The sequence below is a fragment of the Canis aureus genome, chromosome 16, assembly GCF_053574225.1.
Source record: "Canis aureus isolate CA01 chromosome 16, VMU_Caureus_v.1.0, whole genome shotgun sequence".
NCBI classification, from domain to species: Eukaryota; Metazoa; Chordata; class Mammalia; order Carnivora; family Canidae; genus Canis; species Canis aureus.
In genome coordinates this window covers 9424753-9447813 of record NC_135626.1, presented here as the reverse complement: position 1 = coordinate 9447813, position 23061 = coordinate 9424753, and the positions used below count along the sequence as shown (strand labels likewise).

Below are 23061 nucleotides of genomic sequence, written 5' to 3'. Positions count from 1 at the left end.
TATTCCGTTCTATGGGCCATCTCGTCCCACACTAAGCTAAAAGAATCTGCCTGGCCGCTGCTCCATGTGACCTTAGTGTGGTCTCCCTGGTGGTTACGTGGCCCTGACTGTGAGCATTAGGGAGAAGTTGCTGTTTGAAGAAGTTGCCTGCCTGATCACTGTGAGGAATGCTCTGGGTTTGGCAGTTTTTTCCTTACACCACATCTGAATATTTTACGTCCAGTCCACAGGATGTCTCACAGGCTTTTCTGAACTTTTCTAATTCTCACTCTCCAATGCAACTGTTAAACATGGCCCTTCTAAAGACTGTGCAGCACTCTGGGCAAATGTAGCAGGTGCCTGGGTGCCAGATCTGGAACATGGCTCTCTGGGTCCGGGTACCAGTCCATCCTTTTGCTGCGTGCGTGTCTCTTGGGCAAGAAGTGACCTTACCTTTCCAAGCTAAGCTTCTCTTTCTGGAAATGGGGGTGGTGATAATACTGCTTGTGGGGTTGTCACACGGGTTAGGTGAAGTCCAGGCATGTAGAGTACAAGAAGCTATGTGGAACATGGCAGCATTCTGTGCATGCTGGTTGTCATTACCCACTGGACTAAGTGAATTCTAGCCATGTGACAAAATAGATGGACGCAAAGGATCAAAATGAGCTACACCCCAGTGGCATGGTGGCTGTGCCAGCACACAGAGAGACATCACTTTTTTCTTTTTTCCAGACTTTTAGTGGTTTGGTTGTATTCCTTTTCCTATTGGCTGACAGAGAGACATGCCAAATCTGAACTGCTCCTGTGCTGTGACTCAACCTACATTGAGTGTGCCTTTAGCAAGCCTTTTAAGTGGACACATGTTGTGGTGCAGTGAGACTGCCTTCAGGGTTTTACCCCAAGGGAATAATAGTGAAACATGTATACCACTATTAATCTCTAAAGGTGTTTATCACAGCACTGGGTATAACAGCAAACAACTGGAGACAAACGCTGGTAACGGAGCCTTGAATGGGCTGAACACTGTAGTCACGAAAGATGATGTTATTTTGGAGATTTATTGGCATGAAAGGATGTTCATATTCTGTTTAAGAACCCACATGTTGGGTCATGTGCCTAGAAGGGATTGCTAGTGGTGATTTGCTTTTGAGTGGTGGGACAATTTGGTTTTCTTCCTCTGACTTAAAAATAAATAATTTTCCACAATTAAAATACATGGTTTTTATAATTTTTGTGTTTTCTTTAAAATTCACTTTTTAAAAAGTTGCCCTGTAAGAAAGGTGGCTGTTCTTCATGCCTCTAGACTACCTGTAGAAAAACATGTTTAGAATAAATTCAGAGTTGGGAACCTGGAGTGCAGTAATCTGTGGCCTTTGGCCTTGCCTGCTCCTGGTCTTGGCTGTTCCTGAAGGGTATGCCCCTCTGGGCCTGCCTTCGTAAGATGTGCTGCCCCCAAAACTCCATTACTTTGTTACAGTCTGAGAAAGCCTAGTCCTGTAAGGACAGGGTCTGATGAAAAGATGTGAAGAATCTGCTTCTTCCTCTTCTTTGATAAAGGCTCTCAGTGTCTAAAAATTATTCTAGCAGCAAGGCATGGGGGAGTTAGGGGAACCTAAGCCCACTCTTTTGGGACTGACCTCAGAGTTGTAAGGCTGTGTTTTTCCTTCTTTTTGTAGGAAAGAACAGCAGTGTTTCAAGAATTCTCACATTGTGAAACAGGCATCCTTCTGTGCACGGTACGTACTCCTCTGCACTCCCCAGGGAGGCCGGAAACTCCTGCCATTCCTCTCGACAGGTCGCCTCACAGAGTGCAGGGATAGCAGGGGCCTCTGGGTGCGGCTGGTTGCCTTGCACTTCTGGTTGTGTCACCTGACTGTGCCACTGCGCAGAAGTCTTGCCGATTTGCTCACTAATCGTGGCAGCTGTTGGTCTGAAAACGTGTGAATCTTGGCGATTTCTATCCACCAAAAACGTGTAAATTACAGCTATCGGGAGTAATTAGAGCTGAGAAAGTCTTTTCGAAACAGAACTACTCTCCTTGCCTCTGCTTGCCTTTTTTAAAAGGAAAATACATGAACTTGGACAGATTTTCTTTGCTGTTGTTTAAAAGTCTCATTTGCCCTTGTAGTTTTCAGGGCCTTGTCACTCGACTTCAGTCTTTGTGGGCGTGGACAGCCACCACCTCCAGCACAGAGCTGGCCTTTCTCATCTACCTCTTGTGTGCTGTTTTGAGATTGAAAACTGACACCTTCAGTGCCTCCTTCTCTGGGGATTCACTTCACCGTGGCTCCCAAGATTAAAGTACCTTCCCTCCTTGCTGTTTTGGAGGGTGTAACTGAACCCCCAGCTGGTTATTTGAGAAATCCCTGTTGATACAGTCATGAAATTGCACTGTTAACAGGGTCATCCAGTGGGCGAGTGCTGGGCAGAACAAAGACTGTTGTTGGCTATTGGCATATCTGTCTAGGCCTCACTTTTTCGTGCAGTTAGTTTTTAAGAAACCCATCTTCTTCATTCAGTTTTCAAGGTAACACACGTTGTCATCTTTCTAAACACAGGGTGAGTGAGTACAGCTTTGTTTCTTCTGTACAAGGTGGCTACCCAGTCACCTGCTCATCATAGGGTGGCAGCTCTCACACGAGTGTGGCAAATGGTGGCTCTGTGACTTGGTTGTCCAGATCTGGGAACAGTCTCACTACTGACATGCTTGCCTCTTGAGGAAGACTGTGTCTGACCCAGTAGCCTTACCCTTTGTAAAGCCCACTCACAAATCAGAAGCTTGTGTTCATCCTCGATAATCTTGAAAGGCCAGATCTGAAGTGAAGATGAGTCCAGATAATATACTTCACCCCTTCCTGTCGCCATGGTCTCCACACCACCACCACCACCACTACTTGCTCCCTGCCCTCAGCCAGGCAGGCTCCTCTTTCTGCTCCCTGAATGTACCATCCTTCCTGTTTTCTGGCCTCAGGGCCTTCATACATGCATTCCCTCTGCCTGGGAAGCTAGTCCTTCCTTAGGCCTCCCCTTCAATTTCAGTTTTTCAGGAAAGTGAACTCCAGGAGCCCCAGTTTTTCCCCATTAGGCACTCCTAGTGCACCCTGCACTTCTTTTACAGCACTCATCACACCTGGTCTAGGTATTCTTCCCCGAGATCGCAAGCCCCTAGAGATAGACTGTGTCTTGTCTACAGTCTCATGCCAGTGTCTGGCACAGAGCAGGTGCGTGTACACACTCAATACCTGTGGACCAAATGGATGAATAGTTGGGGCCCAAGAAACAGCAGTGTTGAGAACCATCAATGTCTGCCTGCCTTTTTCTAAAGAAAGGGAGGCTGATGTTATGCTTGCACAGTGGGAATAAGTCCCCCTTTTTCATACACTCGATGTGCCTGAGGGGTGAATGTTACAGGCTGTCCAAGGTGAAACAGGAGGCGGTAGGAACCTTTGTGTGGAGTTTATGACAGAACAAAATGTTTTATCTTTGACCTTTAAGATGTTGGGTTTATCCCTGGTGGAAAATTGTCAAGTCTCCTGGTGTGTTTTACAGACACGGTTCAACTCTGGGTCTCAAAGAGGACTCCAGGGATTTGAAGTTCAGTGTTTTGGTTGGTGTTGGTTTTGGGTTTTTTAGTAGGTTTACATGGAAGTAAAGGTCATTCTTTCTGATGGATAATTCTCAGTGGGGTCAGAAGCCTGTGATGACTTTACTTGTTTCATCTGGCTAATACCTGCATGAAGTGAGGTCAGCCAAAGAGCACCACTGACTTGGCAGAGCATAGCACCCCAACCCCTTCGTCCCCCACCAGTCCTGGGTGCTGCACAGGAAGCCAACTCTCACTTGCCCACAATCTGATTTCATTAAAGTTTCTTGGTGTATGTTTGTTTGCTTGTTGAGGAACCTTCCAGTGTGCTGCCCTTCTGCCAGCCTCACCTCCCTTTCATTGTGCAGTGAAGATTACCTCAGAAGAGCTGGGGGAGGGGCTCACTCCCAGCCATCTCTAAGCCTGGGTCCAAGCACATGGTCCCCTGGTGATGAGGAGGTCTTCATTCACGCTGTCAGAATTCCTTCTACTTTTACCATATTCGTTTGCTTCAGCCTGAAGCTTCTGGTGCCTGAGAGCTGTAGGCACAGGAGACCCACTGCCATAGATCATGGCTAGATTGGGGAGATGCTGTCACTCCGTGGCCTTTTAAGCAGCCTGTTGCTTGCCAGGCCCTCTGCATGCTCTCCAGGAGCCTCCTTAGTGTTAATGAGGAACGGGGGCCATGTCAGGACAAGGCAGATGGAGAACTGGCTTCTTTTGATAAAGAGGAATCATGTTGTTAATTGTAGCAAGGGGATTGTCCCTCCCCTTCGTACCATGCCTTTTGCTGTTTTGATTTATCATTCCAAGATCTGTTAGCAAGCTCAGAAGACTGAATGTTTGCATGAGAAGTGGGGAACTGTGGTATAACTGCTCAGAAACTCACAGTGCTGCTAGTTACTGCTTGAAAATCCGCCCCCCCCAATCCATTTTCCTCTCTGCCGACTTTTCTGTTGTTCAGAACGGTTGAGGGTGTGTGTGTGTATGTTTCTTTCATTCTAATTATACACATATTCAAGCAAGAATGTTTCTTATTTTATACAGCCTCTCAGGACGCTGGTCCGTGGCTTTGTGTACTGTGGGTTCCCAGTGAATGTGCGAGACCATGCTGGTCGGTTTGAAGCACAGGCAGGAGTGAGAGAATAGTCTGGGCAGGAGAGACCCGTTGGTGAAAGAGCGGTCCTTACACATTCAGAATATAATTTTGTGTCCTCCAGAGAAGTAGATCTGAGAAGAAATCAAGTTAAGGGAGTAGGGATTAGTAGGAAGGAGCCATTGGAAAGTTCAAAGCCCACTTTCCCAAATGGAATTAAGAAATCAAAGGAACCAGTTAGGAGATACTAGATTACTTACAAAATACTTCCTCCTGCTTCTGGTAAAGAACTCACCCTAAGCCAAGGGAGAGGAAGGTGGGTTTCAACAGCATTATTGTGTTGATGAGTTGATAAAGGGAAGCCCCACAAGGAACTGGAAGAGCATATTCTGGAAGAGGTTTTAAGGCTGACACTGGGCTCTCGGTTATCCACATGGCGCTCCCTGATCATCCTGGGTAGAAAGAGCACCATAACCTTTCTCCTAGTGCCGCTTGCTCTGCCAGCTGCTTCTCCGTGGGACCATATCTTGGTTGTCTGTCCAGCACATGCTTTCTTTAGAAGACAGCCAAATCACCCATGCTGCTTCCCTCCACCTTCTTTGTTTTTTGTGGGTTTTGTTGTTTTTGTCTTGAAGCACACTGTTACGTCTGTGCAGTTCTTAATTTCCCTTCCTCTTGGGGAATTTCCACTGTGCCAGGAGGCTGGGAGACAAAGGAGGCCAGGAGGTGAGGCTGCAAGAGTCATGGGAATGTGAGTTCACCACTGACAATAAATGTAGACTTTCTTGGTTTTCTCTGGGGTGTGCTTTTGAGGTAAAGTTTATCTTTTCCACTTTATTTCACTCGTGTTAATGGCAAGATCATTTGGAGATGGTTGGCTGTTTACTCAGTTACGCTAACTCATGTTGCCAGTTTTTTGGCGGCTCCAGCCAAGATCTCTTGCCTCTGACAGCTTCTGCACTCTCTCCTTCCTCCTCTGATTACGCAGCCCAATCTGTCACCCGGACAACGGGGGCCTGTACCCCGCTGATGGCTTTCCACACACGGCAATAATGACTTTTGGCAGGCCGGGAAGGCGGCAGAGGCGAATTTGCTGCGTCCCTTGCTCAGAGAGCCGGCAGGCCCCCTCTCCCTGTTAGTAAAAGCACTTTGTGAGGTTCTTGGGTAAATAAATGAGTCATTTTAATCCAACTGACAGGCTGGCACCTGAGCAAGCTGCCTTCCATCTGTACTCCTTGGTCTCATGGAGGCAGCCAATTGTCAAGCCCTGAGCCTTCAAGGCCTTACCGTTGAGTGTCTTTCAGAACTGACTTTAGCAATTCTTTTGCCCTAATTAGCTTAAAGGAATACAGTTGAGCCAGATTTAAGTTCTAAGATGGGCAGAGAAGTGAAACCTTGCTGAGTCTAGGGCAGGTCAGTTTCCTGTTGGTCCAGTACCTCCAGCTGACGACATTCCAGGGGACGGAGCAGACCCCACTTCTCTGTGGCCCTCTGCCCAGGTCAGGCGGGTGGGTGGGTGTGAAGAGAATCAGCAAACCACCGCCTAATTGCCACCATGCCGCTTCCTACTTCGTCGTGGAATGAAATCCTTGGATTTGTAATTCTTAGCGCACTTCCACGTGCACAGTCTCGTGCAGTCTTCATAGCAACCTCAAGATAGGAGATAAATAGGGTGGATCTTATAGCCATTGTATAGGTGGTTAACCTGATGGTTAGAGAGCTACATTGACTCAGATGGGATGGCTGTACAGTGATGGTAGAGTCCTGTTCTCTCTGTTCCTAGACCACAAAGGTTATCCCTTTTACCGTTCTCTGTAGTAGCCTAGGCTGAGAATAGGAAGGAGGACTTGCAGAAATGGCTAGGTGAAGCCTGAGCGGTGGTAGCTGGCAGTGAGGGTCCCACAGCCCGAGACAAGACGTAGTGGGAGATGGGAAGATGGTGTCTCAGCCAGTCCACCCCCACCCCGAGCCTGATCACCAGGCGGGAAATCAAACTGCAAACAGTCCCATGAAGGCTGCTGGCATTCTTCCTTACTGTTCCAGCATGTTTGTGCTCTGTGAATTCCACGAACGTCATATGCTATTTTAGAGTTTCATCTGTGTTTCTTGGTTGAATTTACTAAACTGATGAGCATTAAATTTTTTACAAAGCCTGCCTGTAAAGCTCAGACAGCCCGTTGTCTACATGCATCTCCCACTGCAGAGCACTTAAATAAAATAAATCATTTCTTAACAAGAGCTTAGCAGATTTAAGAACCCGTCAGTTTTTCTAAAGACATCAACTGTGGTTAGTGTAGAAAGCAGTGCCTGATCCCCTTTAAGATAGAGAACTCTCTAAATTGTGTTCTCAAAGGCATCAGCTCTGGAACATCAGCCTTCAGTTTTCAGGGCAGTGGAAGCTGTCTGAAAACATTTCGTGGGTGGTTGACACACTTAGTACATTAAATTCTCACTGAACACTTAATAAATGCAGCCTAGCCACCATTCAGAGGAAACCTGCCAGCTCAGGTGTCTTCGGAGCGAAGGCAGACAAATCCCAGCTGCCCTCAGTGGTCCCTCCTGGTGAGTTAGATGACAGTGGGCCAGCATCTTCCTCAGCTCCTCCCCTGACCGTGGGCTGCACAGGGCACAGGGGTCTCAACGTGCTTCCTGCAGAGACTTTGCGCAGGGTTCTTCTTCTCCAGGAAAGCTTTCTGCATGAAAAGTAAGGAGAGAGGAAGGCGAGCTGTGTGTGCTTTATGGGAAAGTGCTTTACTTCCTAGTAAATGGAAAATAGGAATGACAGACCTAGGAAGCCATCGGTTTGTTGCCATCAGAACAACAGCCGATGCACACAAGCAACATCAGTAGACGCTAAAGCCCTTGGGCAAAAGGTTTTGGGAAACAGTCTCAAAGTTTTACTCCCCAGTTTAATGATTAGTTACAAAAGAGAAAGGTACCTTCCAGTGGAGAGGGCGAGTAGATGCCACTTCCTTGGGGGATCACACATAGTGCCACCAGTGCGGGACAGGCTGCCCTGGCGTGTCTCCTGGCATCAGGTACTGGGAAGTACACCCATCCTGATGTCTTTCTGCCAGAGAGCTCCCCGAGAATCTCACCATGAGGACATAAGGTAGACAAATACAGATTCGGGGATGTACTTCCAAGACTCCTGGATTCCTTCAAAATTGAGCTTTCAAAAGTTAAATAAATATTAAGGACAAGGGTATTGTTCTAGATTAAGAAATTCTAGAGGGATATAATAAAAACAATGCATGATCTATGAGTCAGTTCCTGAGTTGGGCAAGAAAAAAAATCTTAGGTGCAGGTGGAAAAATTGAGTATGAGGTGATTATTAGAAAATAATGTTATTTAATAGTAAATTTCTTAGGTAAGATGATGATACTGTGATCGTGTAGAAGAATGTTCTTGTCCTTGACTTAGGGACTAAGTGCTAAAGTATTTAGGGATAAAATGTCGTATTTGCAACTTACTTTGCAAGAGAAAGCAGATGTGCGAAGATTAGCAGTTGATTAATCTAGACGAAGGATATATGACTGTTCATCATACTATTCTTCCAACTTTTCTGTTGGGTTAAATTTTTCTAGATAAAAATTGGGGAAACAATATGCATTCATTGAACGAAAAAGCAAACAACGGAGGAAATCGTAAAGAGAAACATAAAAGTTACCACAACCCCTGTACCATCTGAGAACCACAGGGGATAGTTCTGTAGGGGTAGGTTCCCTGGTGATCTCTCAGTTCCTCTCTCCATGTATCCATCTACCCATGTGATGTCTTATTTTAGGTACCCTCCTTTTTTTTCCTTGGATTTTTTTTCTGGAAGAAACCAGACTTCGTGCTTTAGAATACTTGACATTTGGGATTTGACTTTCTTGGTTGGGCCCACGTGCTCCTCCCTCTCCTGCACATCCTATAAGCCAGGAGTTGGAGCTACACACCTGGCTAGATTTGCTTTTGTTTTTGGCAAGAATACACCACAGGCGATACTCCACACTTCCTGCGGCACAACAGCTCATTGTCTTTCTCTTTTTGTCAAAACACTAATGTTTCACAGTCAAAATTATAAAAACCTCTTGAAGCCCAGCTTCCACCCTTGTCCACCACCCCAGCCTCGTCCCCTACAGGTAACTTTTTGTAAGCTTTTGGCTTTTTTCCTCCATTCTTTCTTTTTGAAAGATGAGCAGATATATTTCCTTTCCCTCATTTCTCATGCAAAAGCCTACTCTGCACACCCAGAACAGATCATAGAGATTGTCCATGCCTGCACGCTGGCATCTCCATCCTGTCTCAGCTGTGCAACGCTATGCTGCAGGGGTAAGTATGGCTGTATTCTGGTCAGCCTGTCTCCTGCTAGATATTGGGGCTTTTTCCACACGTGCAGTTACACATTTTGCCAAAATGCAGCATGTTGTATTTTTGCCAGTATATTTTTGGGATGGATGTCTAAGAGTGAGATTGCATCTGGGTCAAAGGGCAAATGCATATGAATTTTGTTGAATACTACCAAATTTCCTACTATAGGGTTTTATACTATTTTGCATTCCTACCAGCAGCTTGTGAAGGATGCAGCATCTATTTTGATGGTGGAATAGTATAATATGGCTGTGGAAAAGTAAAACAGACCTGGATTTGCGGACTGCCTCTACATTTTAGCTATGTGTCTCTGGACAAGTTACTTAATCTGTCTGAAACTTGGTTTCCTGACCATCAAATGGGAGTACAGGTTGTTTGAGGAGTTATTTGGAAGATCACTTGAGATAATGCAGGTGAAGTGTTGCACAGCATCTGGTGTATAGTAAGTGCTCAGTAAATGTCGAAGGGGAATATTCTTATTATGACTGTCATGCTTAAACATGAATGCCCCATGTAAATTTATCCCCCAAAACTGAGAGGTACTTATTCTCTAATCTCTGCCAGAATGACCACACAGACACTAGAGAGCAGAGAGAGAAACTCTACTCTTTGGGTGGTAACCAACTAAAAAGGAAAACTATATCTCCTTTGCTTGTATAATTTTCATGTCTGATTAAGTCTTTGGAACATTATTTGATCTTTACTGCTATCTGAGGCTGATAAGTCCTCAGTAAAGACTTTGCAACTCACCTCTGAAAGGGAATATTTGGGGGTGATCTTCTAGATGCATGCCTCAAAGCCATGTCATTGTTAGGCACTGCTGTTAGGGAAGGGATGAATGCATTCATCATAGAGTGGTTCAGGTACCACGTGAAAGTAATAAGACATGCTAGATGTTTTCACAGTTCTTACATGACACAACTGATAATGACAGTTTTGAGGTTAACAGTTTATGTTCTTCTGGTAGAGTGGTGACCACTTCACTGACGTGTTCTGTGAAACTTACCCCTCAGTTGGAATTTTCAAGAACAGATGGACTTGAGTAGGTCCCTGAAGTTGAATGCTGGTGTGTGTGTGTGTGTGTGTGTGTGTGTGTGTGTACACGTACACATGTGTACCCACTGTGCACATTGGGGGTGCACAGTTTGCATTAGATTATCAGATAGATCCATGGCCCAAAAGTTCAGAAACTCAGTCATAAGCCATACTCTTTTCTGTTTTGAAGGATGTTGCAGCTCGGGGCTTAGACCTCCCTCAAGTCACGTGGATTGTTCAGGTAATTTTTAAGTTTTTAAGGTGTGAGCTCAAGGCAGAAATATAAGATTGTGAGTAGATACATTAGCTTTAAGTGGAATAATTATTATTAGCCTCTTGGGTGTTGCCCTGGTAACCAGGCAGCAGCCAGCCTTATCTGCACAATTCTCCTGGTATCTTTCCCTAACCCAGCCTACCTACCCGCTGCAGGGAAACAGCCAAGGCTGAGCGGTCATGGGAGGGAGAGGCAGGCTCCCCTGCTCCCAGACTAATGCATGTCACACACAAAGTTTCAGCAATCTGAAAATAACAGGAATTACTAGGGCCCTTGGGAGGTCTCATTGTGTCCAGAAGGAGATGGCTCAGCTGTCCTAAGAGCTGTGTCCATGTACATTGACCTGCAGGGGGCAATTAAGTCCCTGACAGCATCTTACACATACCTCTAGCCTTAGACGCTTTGCCAGAGGGTACAGGTGTTAGCACTAGAGTCTAGTGGTTTCAGTTTTGTTTTTTCTTTTCGTTAGTCTGCAGAATGGTATTTTTAAGCCCTTCTGTGTGGGGGCCAGGGGACACGTGCCCCATTTACGTGAGTCATGGTTTATTCACATTTTAGTGGAATTGCATGCCTGTCACTGGCTAGGAAATCTGATCTGCTCCCTGCAGAAGACTACTCTTCGACTAGAGGCATTGTGTCTTCCTCATGGCCACGGAGCAAAGTAAAGATAAAAAGGCAGGATGGGGATGCTTGGGTGGCTCAGCAGATTAGTATCTGCCTTCGGCTCAGGGCCTGATCCCAGGATCCGGAATCAAGTCCCACATCAGGCTCTCTGCGAGGAGCCTCTGCCTCTCTCTTTCTCTCCTTGTCTCTCATGAATAAATAAATAAAATCTTAAAAAAAAAAAAAAAAAAAGGATATTTTAATGTTGGGGGTGCGGGACAGACTGTTCAGAGCTTTCCTGTATTGTGAGATTGATGAGATTCATGTGCCTGGCACACACCTACCCCCCAATATATTCTATCCTTTTTGGGCCTCTGATCTTTGAGTCATGTAGCAACAAAGCGAAAAAAGGAAGAATGGATAGATGGTTAATTCCTTTTCATGATGACGAAGTTATTGCCATAAAGATAATGCATTCTGCTGAGTTAGAGTCTGCCTTTTCCCTTGAGTCAGGAATGTTGTCATTGGGAGCAGAAGCAAGTCCCTGCAGGAGGGGAACCTGCCTCTCAATTGCCCTATACTTCTGTGCCGTTGGGATTGAGTGGAAGTGCAGTAAGGTGGTGGGGACCAGCTCCCAGGGGCTCTGCAGCAGAGTGAACTCTGATCAGAGCAGCCGGCCCCTCCTTGCTGACCCCGTCTGGTCCTCTGGCCTCCGCCCCACTGCTGTGTCTGCCACAGAAGCAGGCCAAGGTCACGTGGCCATCCTGCAGAAAGGTGCCCCTGCCCGCCTCTGACTTCACCTTGCACAGTCATCATGGTTGAAAAGATGCAGATAGGAAAATGAAGAGACCTGTGGAGAAGTAAAATTACAGAGGAGATACTGGGACAGGAAGGTGGCTCGCTCATCGGAAACTTGGCCACTGTTCACGTCTGCGTGTCAGAGCCTCGTTATTTCCAGTGAAGTCAGGGGTTTCAGAGTTGAGTGACTTCTCCTTGGGATTGTGTGAGGGTAACCATAGCACCAGGGTTTAATTCTTGGGATACCTGGAGGCAGGTGAGGGGTATTGCACTTCCAATTAATGACAATCCCTTGATCTGTGAATGCTTCATTTTTGTTACCCTTTTTAGTACAACGCGCCGTCTTCACCTGCTGAATACATCCACCGGATCGGGAGAACCGCCCGGATTGGCTGCCATGGGAGCAGCCTGCTCATTTTGGCTCCTTCGGAGGCAGAATATGTCAACTCGTTGGCTTCTCACAAAATCAAGTGAGTCAGAAACCTGAACGGGGTTTCGGCTGATCTCACCTAATTAACTTTCTGTCGCCTTCTACAGTGGATGGGCCTTGTAAGCTGACGAAGAGCCATTAACCCTTGTGATCCCTAAATGAGTCCCAGAATAGCCAGTGGCAAACACTAAAACCCTTCATACCGTCAGCACATGACAATTTTCATTGTGTTGCCAGACTAAGTCACAGAAGGATCTGTTGCACTTGGTTTTTCTGTATGATAGAGGTCTGTGTTTCACTTCACCTTCTGTAAGATACGTGTGCACGGCCCTTGCAGCCAGCTGCTTAAAGACCTTTATCATTCACAGGTTTTATTTTTATGCTCAACGTTTTGTACCTTTAAAGATGATTTTTGTCTTTGAAAAAAAAAAATAGTGCTTTGACTCCTCACACAGCTCCCTGCTCCCCACAGGAAAATAAAGTCAGGGAAAAAATCCTTTAGGGGCAGCCGAGATGCCCGTACACCCTCACAGCCGGGGCTATGCAGCCAGCACCTTGATGGCCGGGAAGCGCAGTCAGGGCCTCCAGCAGATCCTGACCTCACCCAGGAAGGACAGTGAAGCAGCAACAGAGAATAGGGTCTCGACATGGCCGGGAGTGAATGTAATGAAGGCAGAAGGAACTCCGCTGGGCCACAGAAATGAACATGTTTTGTCCTGTTTTCAGTACATCCTCCGGCACCTGAAGTAACAAGTGCTAATAATAGGCTGCTAAAAGCATGGGGTTCTTCACACTGGTCTACTTTCACAAATTTCTTGTGCTCAGACATAGCACAGTGATACAGAAAGTGTTTTTGGAGGTATAGGAAGAGTCCTTTGTGTGTATGCTCGGGAGGGTAGGACACGGACCTTGCTGCACAGAGGGCCCTGAGTGCTGCTTGGAACCAACGCTGTGAACTGGCGCATAGCTCCCCTGTACCGCTGTGCCCGAGGATCTTGCCTGCTGGTGCTTCACTTTGCCCAGCCAGTGTTTTATGTAAAGCAGCAAATAAAATGATGAGACTTACTTTCTGTATAGTAAAGCGCTGGCAGAGTCATTGCATTCTGCACCTGTACTGATATTCCCAGACAGGTGGCATAGGACTTGGTCTGGGGACCAAGTGCAGGCCACCCACATGGAGAACTGCCTGTGACTGTCCCCACCACCCTGCCACAGTTCCCGCCTACAGAGCTGTCCCTCTCCCACCTGGGGAGAGAGCTCCCCTCTCTTTCCCTCCTTCCCTGCACCCGAGGCAGACTTCGCAGCACTCAGCAGTCTCGGGGTTGCTCATGGGAACATCTGTGGGCTGGGGCTTCCTCAGAAGATGTACTTTTTATATACCCTTCAGTGGTGGGGAGGCAGGACCCCTCTACTAATGAACCTGGGCCCAACTAATGCTGGTTTGGGTTTTCCTGTCATTTAAGATCTTAAAACAATTTCACGACTGAAATAGTGGATTCTATTGGTTTCAGGAAGATTGCATATTTTATCTCACTTGTAAGAGGAATTTTGGTGGTCAGTTCATCAATCTCCCTCACCAAGAGCTTCCTCTCCACCTGGTTTCTCAGTGCCCTAAGGCTAGGGGCTGACTGGTCCTTCTTCTTGCAGGAGCTTTCAGGGCCTTGGCTGGTGCTTGACTGGGCAGCTATACCCCGGAAACATTGGGAGTTGAATGAAGACCCATAGGTGTAGCCCCTCCTCCTGTCTTCCCTTACCCTGTTCTCCCAGGCTGGGAGCCTATCACGGCGCTGTGACTGTTTTCCTCTGGCACAGGAATTTGTAGACCTCTGGAAAGTGTTTTCAGAGGCGTATGTTGTCATCCACGGGAAAACTTGTAGTCACTGCACTTTGGTGGCCTCTTACCCATGGCTGCTTTCCCCCACCTTCTGTTCTAGATCTACCAATTTATGTTCTCCTTTCCTTACTGTCAGCAGTTCCTGGATGTTCTCCCGTGCTCATTCACTTTGACCTGATATGCTCAGAAAAGTGGGTGCTAGCCGTTGGGAAGTCAGATGATTATTGTCTAGCCCCAAAGTTACCTGCACGGATGCCTCTGCCTCTCTCTGCTCTCAGGTCTTCTTTAATAAATGCATTCAGGCTAATGGCTATGAAAGGTTCAAATATAAGCCTGCATTCAAAAGGGGAAGATAATAGTTAGCACCAACCTGAATTATTAGTGAGCCATGTGTATAAAAATAACGCTCATTTTCTCTGATGGTCTCTTCTGGAAAAAACTGCCAGTGGTGTTCATGGAAAATCCAGCATAACCATGTGCACAATCAGAAGACAACTCCACGATCCAGTAATTCTCAATATTTGGACTTGTAGGGCAAGTTTAGAAAGATGAAGACAGAAGTACCCCAAGGAAGAGATTCAGGTCTTTTGTGGAGAGAACATCCATTCAAGGGGAAGAGAGTCCTGGAGGGGTCCAGCCTCACTCGTTTCTGCCCTGAAAATGCACCTACTGAAGCTTGTATTCCTGAACCACTGACTGCTTTGTGGGCCTGATGTGATCAGTCTCTCCCCCAAAATATCAGATCTAAGTTACCGTGTTGTAGCTGTGGATTATGCTTTCCGATTTCTGTCTGAGGAAGGGCTATATGTTGGGTATCTTGACCTAATACAAAAAAATTATACCTAGGAAGATCTGATAGCAGAGTGTGCCATGGAAAGAAGCAAACTTGAATGTCTTTGGAATCCAAATATTTAAAAAAAAAAAAAAAAAAAAAAGAGAAGGAAGATGTGTTTGTGTTGTGCCTTAGAACCTGGGAGCCAGGCAGCAGGATGCTAGGACGGCTGATGAATTACAGGAGAGATTCAGGAAGGCAGGCCGAGGCTCGTGGCAGCAAGGGCCATCACAACAAATTGCTGCCTGCCTTCCTATAGCAAGCACCGTGGAACTCGCCCTGACAGTGTGATTTAGCAGCCAGGGCTAGAGACAGGCGCCCTGGGCCACTGCCACCTCTATTTGAATGCTCAGGACTTTGTTTCTGCATCCTTCTGATATCCTGGTGTTTGCCAGCTTCTTCCCTGTTTTCCACTTCTCCTTTAAATGTGTTTCTAATGAAAGTCGTCATTGGTTTATTAAAATGTAAATGCTTCATCAAAACATGCATTTCTCAGATCAGGCATGAGACAGTTGCCTGAATTTATTTATCTGTCTCTTTTCATAGTGAGGCAGGGTGATTCAGATCTGTTGGTAGAACCATAAACAGGCAGACTAGATTGGCTTTGTTCCTCAGCAGCAACGACTTCTTAGAATAGGAGGCAGCCCCTTTTAAACTGTAAATCACTCCAGTTCCTTTCCAGCTCCTGTTCACTTACTGTGCCGGGTCCCCCAGCATTGTCACACAGACACACACAGTCAAAGAGCCGTGCCCTGGCTGGAGTGTCAACACTGCCATGCCTTTCAGAAAACAGTGCCTCTCTGCGCTGTATTTAGTTATTTGCATCCCTGACTCTGAATGGACTTATTCTTTCTTTCTCCCTGCTTCAAGATCTCACCCCCAAGTCCTTATGTTCCTTTTACTTTCCTTTTTTTTTTCCCCTCAAGAAAAAAAGTGATGAATAGAGGCAAGTCCATTAGACAAAGAAAAAGATAGGACTGGGCTGTGTTTTCACCTTCAGATTTCCAGGCATAAACAAGAGACACATTCAACAGCCACAGCTTTTCTCTCTCATATGAAAAATAGATTCTCCATGAAATCATGAGCCCTTTCCCCCAAACTGCTACCTTCGAAAACACATGCTCTGCCTTCTCCGGTTGACTCCTCCTGCTGTAAAAAGATTTCATGTATCCATAGGGCTATGAGCTGGCAGCAGAGGAAGAGAATGTGGAGGGGCGGGGGGCTGGGGGTGTTCAGGGAAGCGGTGACACATTTCAGGTAAATCGCTGTCAGAGATGTGACATTTTCATTCATAGCTTTGTCAGAGTAACCTTTGGGGGAAAGGGGGAGAATTGTCTTCTCCCACATGAGAGGTTGCCATTCATGTTTTAATTTGCTGTTACATTAAAAAAAGAAAGAAAGAAAGAAACAACATACAGGGAAATCATTTATCTTTTTATGATCTGTTTTTCTCCCCAGAACTCCTCCTTCCTTTTTTTTCTCCCTGGGAAGTATGTTTTCAGTAGCTCCCGTTTCTTCCTTGGGCTCTAACACTTGAATCTGCATGCACCTCCCGTGTTTGAGTGCCGTGGCTTCCCTTCCCCACCACGAGGCAGGATGGGCCTCCTCTTCTGGCTCAGGGTGGCTTCTGTCAAGTCCAGATTCTGATCTCAGCTGTTTATACATAGCTCTAGGTCCATCAGAAGTCATTTGTTTCTCACCCCTTAATAATTAAGAGGTGAGAGGGTAGATGTCCTTCTGGGTGGATGAGAAGAGAGCTCTGGTGCTGTGGTCACTTGTTACCCTTCCCTGAGGAGTTGACCTCAACAGTTAAGGACCTTTAGCCATTCACACTCCCCACCCCCACTTTTTTTTAGTACAAAACTAAAGTGACTACCCAAAATATTTTTTATTTCCTTATCTGCTCGAATCAAAGTAGTATGTTAATAAGCAGGCCTACTTGTTTAGTATTTGAGATGGATTAAGAAACAATGATGTGATCCCTATACAGGAAATTCTAAATTTAGCCTGTTTGAAAGTCATCAGAGAGGATGGAGAATGTTGGGCATATGACCACATCTGTCCCTGTTATGTCATAGAGATCCTTTCCTTCCAAACTCCTAAAGGTCTAGGAAACGATTTTCTTTCCTGTGTAGGCATAGCTTCTACTTTATATTTGATTAGCTTGAGAACAGGCCAGTTTTATGCATCAAGATTCCAGATGTTATTGGGAGAATTAAAAGTTTGCCTTGATGTGCCCTTCCTTTTACAGCATTTCTGAGATTAAGATGGAAGATATTTTGTCTGTTCTGACAAGGGATGATTGTTTTAAAAGGAGCCGATGGGGAAGCCAGGTGAGTTTTATTATTTATTATACTTGACTGAACAGACATGATTCCTTTCTTGATTTGGGGTGGTGGAGACTGTGTGTGTGGGATAGTTAGTTCCTCTGTCAAGCAGACGTGTACCTAAGGGACTGTGAACATTAGATGAAGCCACACCTTATTCGTGTTTTCCTTTTTCTCTCTCTCTGCTTCTGGATGTGTTTACCAGTCTCATCCAGTTAACGGGCTACTGTCCATTCTGGAGGTCCGCTGGGCCATGGCAGGCTTCCCAGAAAGGAGGTTTCATTCTGGCCCAGATTGAGTCTGGAGGGAGTGTTACGTTGCTCAGCCCTGGTGGTCCCTGTCCAGACTATCAGCAAGGACAACTGACTGGACCCATACACCCAAGACACCCATGGAAGGACTAGATCTCTCTGTATCTCCTTTCAGACATGCTCAGTTCATCTGTTTTTTAATGTGGGTGCCATACACAGAAGAAGAATAAAGTTGGGATTGGTAAGGAGAAAAATGTGTGTTATCCATGCAGTTCCATACGGAGACCCTGAGCAGGTTCAGATAGCCCTGAGCATCCTTTCCTGCTGGTTTTCTGCATCTTTGCCTCTGCCAGTCCATGGCTCTCCCACACCACTCCAACCCATTACTCCATATATCACAGATCCGTGTGTATAATGTTGCTGAATATAATTTTGTCTATGAAATATTAATTATTTGAATATATTACATCAGTTGTCTTAAGCCTGAGGATAGACTGGAAAATCAGAGCCAAATTGATCAGACTTAAGAGTTTCTTTAGGGCAGCCCTGGTGGTGCAGCGGTTTAGCGCTGCCTGCAGCCTGGGGCGTGGTCCTGGAGACCCGGGATCGAGTCCCACATCGGGCTCCCTGCATGGAGCCTGCTTCTCCTTCTGCCTGTGTCTCTGTCTCTGTCTCTCTCTCTCTCTCCCTCTCCATGTGTGTCTCTCATTAATAAATAAATAAGATCTAAAAAAATTTTTTAAAAAAGAGTTTCTTTAGGCATCAAGAGGTGTCTTTTTTTTTAATTCCTTTATTTTTTTTTTTAAGATTTTATTTATTCATGAGAGACACAGAGAGAGAGAGAGAGAGAGAGAGGCAGAGACAGACAGAGGGAGAAGCAGGCTCCGTGCAGGGAGCCTGACATGGGACTTGATCCCGGGTCTCCAGGATCACGCCCCGGGCCGAAGGCAGGCGCCTAACCGCTGAGCCACCCTGGGATCCCAAGAGGTGTCTTTATTTTAATCAAATCTTCTCCTTGAGGCTGGGGCCTGATTTGACTGGCCCTGACTTCAGTCCTCTTGTTCCAGAGAGAACCTAAGGAGATGTATCTAAGAAAAGGCAGGGACACAGTTACAGCACCTGTCCAGGTCCTGAGACCATGCTGCCCTCTTCACACTCTTGGTCCCATTTGATCCTGCCAGTGACCCCAGCAGGCAGATGCTCATCCCACTTCCTAGGTGAGGTAACCAGGACCTGCAGGGGTGAGGGGCCATCGCAGGGGCAGCCTGACCTAGAGCACATGCTTCCCTTACTGTTCACGAGACTGAGGCAGTGCAGCTAGATGACTGCTCAATCAGGTAATGTTAGCCATCGTCATAGAGGTGACACTTGGTCAATGAACGTTACCACAGCAGAGATCCCTGTAAGCAAGAGAAAGAGTTAGAGACTCAGTTGATCAACAAGTTGTTTTAAGCGATGTTTCATTATGAAACATCCCTTATCAATAGTTCGTTGTCAAGGGAATGGAACAGTGACCAGACATTGTTCCTGGCACGCTTCTTCTGAAGCTCCATCCTTTTTTTTTAAATAGATGTTTATTTATTCATGAGAGACACAGAGAGAGGGGCAGAGACACAGGCACCCTGCTTCTCTCCCAGCCCCTGGACTGAAGGCAGCGCTAAACCGCTGAGCCATCTGGGCTGCCATTTTTTTTTTTTTTTAAGATTATTTATATATTCATGAGAGAGACACACACACACACACACACACACACACACACACACACAGATAGGCAGAGGGAGAAGCAGGCTCCCTGCAGAGATCCCGATGCAGAACTTGATTCCGGATCCCAGTATCTCACCCTGAGCCCAAGGCAGATGCTCAACTGCTGAGCCACCCAGGTGTCCCTGAAGCTCCATCTAAGTAGGGTTTTTTCATGTTCCCATGGACACTTCATTATAGCCCCAGGACAGTGTACGGGAGGCAGAGAGGTTCAGAAATGCTGTTCCTGCAGGCAGCAGAGCAGAGAGGTTAAGGGCACGGCCTCAGGGTTGGATTCCTAATCTCGTTTACCAGCTCCGAGGCTCTGGGCAAGTACTGGACCTTCCTAAGCCTTGGTTTCTTCATATGTCAAGTTGAGATCATGTTAGTATTCTTCTCATTAGGAGATTGGAGGCTAGAGTAAGAAATAACCTGAAAGCCCAACATTGGTTCTAAAGGGTGTTCATCGTCATTATCAGTTAGTAGCGGATGTGGGATTCAGAGTTGAGACTCAGTGACACGAAGCCCAGTGCTTTTTTGCAGTGTCACAGAGGAACGTTAGCATCTGCCTCCTCTCCAGAAATCAGAACAAGCAGTAAAATCACGAAATGAGATCATAAAGATTCAGTCCAGGCTCATCTTCACTTACACTGTTTCTGGGACTGGCTCTGTTGTTGGTGTTTGTTTCTGAACTGGGCACACATCAGTTCTGTCCAGGGAGCTGATCGTTGTGTGCATCTCTGGATGGAGCCCCTGCTATGGATGTAGGGGAGAGGTAGCAGAGCAGCTGCAGTGCCCTCTGCTCTTCCAGGAGCAGGCGATAGCCATGTCTTAACCTCTGCCCTTTGGTGGCCTTGTGTGGTTTTTCTCCATAAGTCCTTTCCTTGGCATGAGGCCAGCCTTGAGGCCTTGCTGGGGCCCCAAGGCAAGCAGACTTGGGTTTCAGTCTTTGCTTCACAGCTGGTGGTTCTGCATCCTCCTGCAGGTTGTCTTCTCTCCAGCCTCAGTGTTCCCATCTGTAAACTGAGAACAAGAGTGCCCATCTTGTAGGTTGCTGGGAGGTTGACCCAAAATGAGGCAGAAAACACTCCATGCACTTCAGTTTGTCCCAGCCCCAAGTTCCTGCCTTGATGGAGAGGGACAGACAGAATATTTTTATATCTTTAAGGTGTGGTGAACTTTGCTTTTTTTTTTTTAATTTTTTAAAAAGATTTTATTTATTTATTCATGAGAAACAGAGAGAGAGAGAAAGAGGCAGAGACACAGGCAGAGGGAGAAGCAGGCTCCACGCAGGGAACCTGACCTGGGACTTGATCCCGGGTCTCCAGGATCACACCCTGGGCTGCAGGCGGCGCTAAACCGCTGAGCCACCAGGGCTGCCCGTGAACTTTGTTTTCAAAAAGAAAAAACACTCAGGGTGCTGGATGGCTTGGTCAGTGAAGTGTCTGCCTGTGGCTCAGTTCATGATCTCAGGGTCCTGGGATTAAGCCCCATTTGGGGCTCCCTGCTCAGTGGGGAGTCTGCTTCTCCCTCTGCCCCCTCCTCTGCTTGTGCTCATTCTCTTGCTCTCTCTCAAATAAATAAAATCTTAAAAGAAAAAGAAAAAAACACTCAGCAAGGTTGGGCTTTCACTGGCACCAAAATAACTGATTAGCTTACAAAACTAATCATCCTAGAGTCCCACGTGTCCCATTGATGCAAACCTGGCTTGTTTAACCAATGTTAACTTGAATTCAGAGGCTAAAGAGAAACTAAATGAAATTGACTATATTACTAATTATCACACAGAGCTACAGCCTAGAAGAGTGTTTTATGTGTGTGATCCGTGTGAGAAGTAAGATGAATAAAGTAGATGCTGGATACAACTTTTAGTTCTGTTGCTCAGTAAGAAATACTGTATGTTTTAATTGTTGCTCTCAGTTTGGGCAGTTCTGTCTAGCACATGGACCAGTGCCAGACAGATAAATGTGAGCTCACTAAATAGGCCTTTACACACTTAGCCAGACACCTCATTATAAGGCCCCTCTTCTCACTTGGTTGAAGTCCATTGTAAATGTCCCTTTGGCACATACATTTTTGGGCTTCTGTGAACAGAAAGAGAGTGAGTGAAGCATCTGTAAAATGTATATTTCATATTTAGGTATATAAAATATATATAGCTATGTCTGGGTGTGCGAATGTTCACCCACCTACAAAGAGAATAAATTTGATCTTTCAACTTTACTGGGAAGCACTCAGAAGGTTCTAGGGAAGCATAAGGGTGGAACTCAACTTGGCAATCAAGTGATTAAAACAAAATCCTTCCATTTAGTTTAAAAATACCTTAGAAGTTAGCAACATCAAGACATGCTTCAAAAAAAAAAAAAAAAGAAAAGAAAAAGAAAAGAAAAGCCACCCTCCCCCCACCACTGCTACTACCTAAAACTTTTTACAACAAAAAAAAATGCAGCCTGAGTATCTTCAGCTCATCTGTTGCCTCTTGGTGTGAAATTTTCATCTTCAAAGTATGGACACACCCAAATGTGTTTTTTTTCTACAAGTTTTTTTGTTCTGTGAAATATGCCTCTAAACAGACCTTAACAAAAGACTGGGCCATGGTGAGATATTAAAATGAGATCAGCAGCCCCTTCCCTCCCTCAGTCCCTTTGATCATCATTCTCTCCAGGATCAGTAGGGCTTTACAGCCTAAGAAATACTGAGTGTGGACCATTGGAACTGTATTTTCCTAAGCTAGCCCTGGTCCACTGGTTGCAAGTTAGCTTCATTAACCGGTACTGGGTCTATGCGTCTTTGAGGGGTGGGCGAGCCAGTCCTGCAGGGCATTCATGCGCCCTCCGGGCTTTGACCCGCTCTCATTACGGGAGCATTTTACCTGTCTGGGGCTGAGATGGTGCTGCGTGCATAACTCTGCCCCTGTCTTCAGTTTAAATTTAGACTGTCCTCCCCAGAAGACAACTGAAAAATACCTCATTCTCAAGAGGGGTAATTTTAAAATAAAGTATTTCTGGAAGTGGGGGTAGGGGGAGAAAGACATGCTTTTTCCTGAGTATATTATGTTTTCTGCATTAACTTTTTCTTATATTTTACTAAAACTGACCTCATCATTTCAAACGTGTGAACTTAGTTTTATCGCCTTTTTTCTACCTATTTCACTTGTACACACACATTATATATGTGTGTGTATGTAATTTTTTTTTTTTTTGGGTTGGGAAGAAAAGATGCCTCATTTTGAAACCTAAAGGGGGAATAAGAAAAGCCCTTTGTAATATATTGCCATATTATCACTAAATCCCCTGACAGTTGTGACACAGAAGCAAGTCACCTGTCACTTAAGCTTGAGGTCTCTTTAATTTTCTCCTGGAATTCGCACCAGGCTGTCTTTAATTTGAGGCCTTTATTGGAATTCTGAAACCTCTCTGCCTCCCTGGCTCTCAGATCTATTCTGAGAGCTGTTACAGAATGTATACAATAACCAACAGAGGGATTCGAGCGGGCTGGAGCTCTGTTTATCTAACACTCTAGAGGGATTTTTGTGCTTATTCGGTCCTGGCTGCCCGGCTTTCAATATCGCTTTGACAACCATTCTGCCCTTCTCATTAATTTTAAACAGTTAAAACACAGGAAAAAGAGGAAAAAGTTTTCATTATTAAAGTGCTTTACTTTTTAATAACAGAGGATTCTGTCCGCCAGGGGAAAGGGCATCCTCGCTAATTTCACATTCATATTAAAAAAAAAACCACACACACACACACACACAAGGAAGGTGACAGTTGCATTGCTGAGGTGGCTTAACGAAAGGAGGGCAGCAAAAAAAAAAAAAAAAAAAAAAAAGTTTGCATTTCACATCAGTTAAGAGGGTAAAAAAAAAAATCCTTGTTAATAACAATAGCAAATGTCCACTTTCATAACACAGCTCCTGAGTG

General features: G+C 45.7%; 1 protein-coding gene across 8 annotated transcripts in view; it reads left to right on the top strand.

Annotated features, from left to right (window-relative positions):
* The window catches only part of DDX31 (DEAD-box helicase 31), a 70762-nt gene that overhangs the window by 23156 nt on the left and 24545 nt on the right, over nt 1-23061 (top strand). For all 8 annotated transcript variants that reach the window (XM_077851208.1, XM_077851209.1, XM_077851207.1 and 5 more), the window contains 4 exons: nt 1656-1715; nt 10240-10290; nt 12055-12194; nt 17072-17153. In XM_077851208.1, the coding sequence (XP_077707334.1) occupies nt 1656-1715; nt 10240-10290; nt 12055-12194; nt 17072-17153 (333 nt within the window). The remainder of the gene's footprint in view (nt 1-1655; nt 1716-10239; nt 10291-12054; nt 12195-17071; nt 17154-23061) is intronic.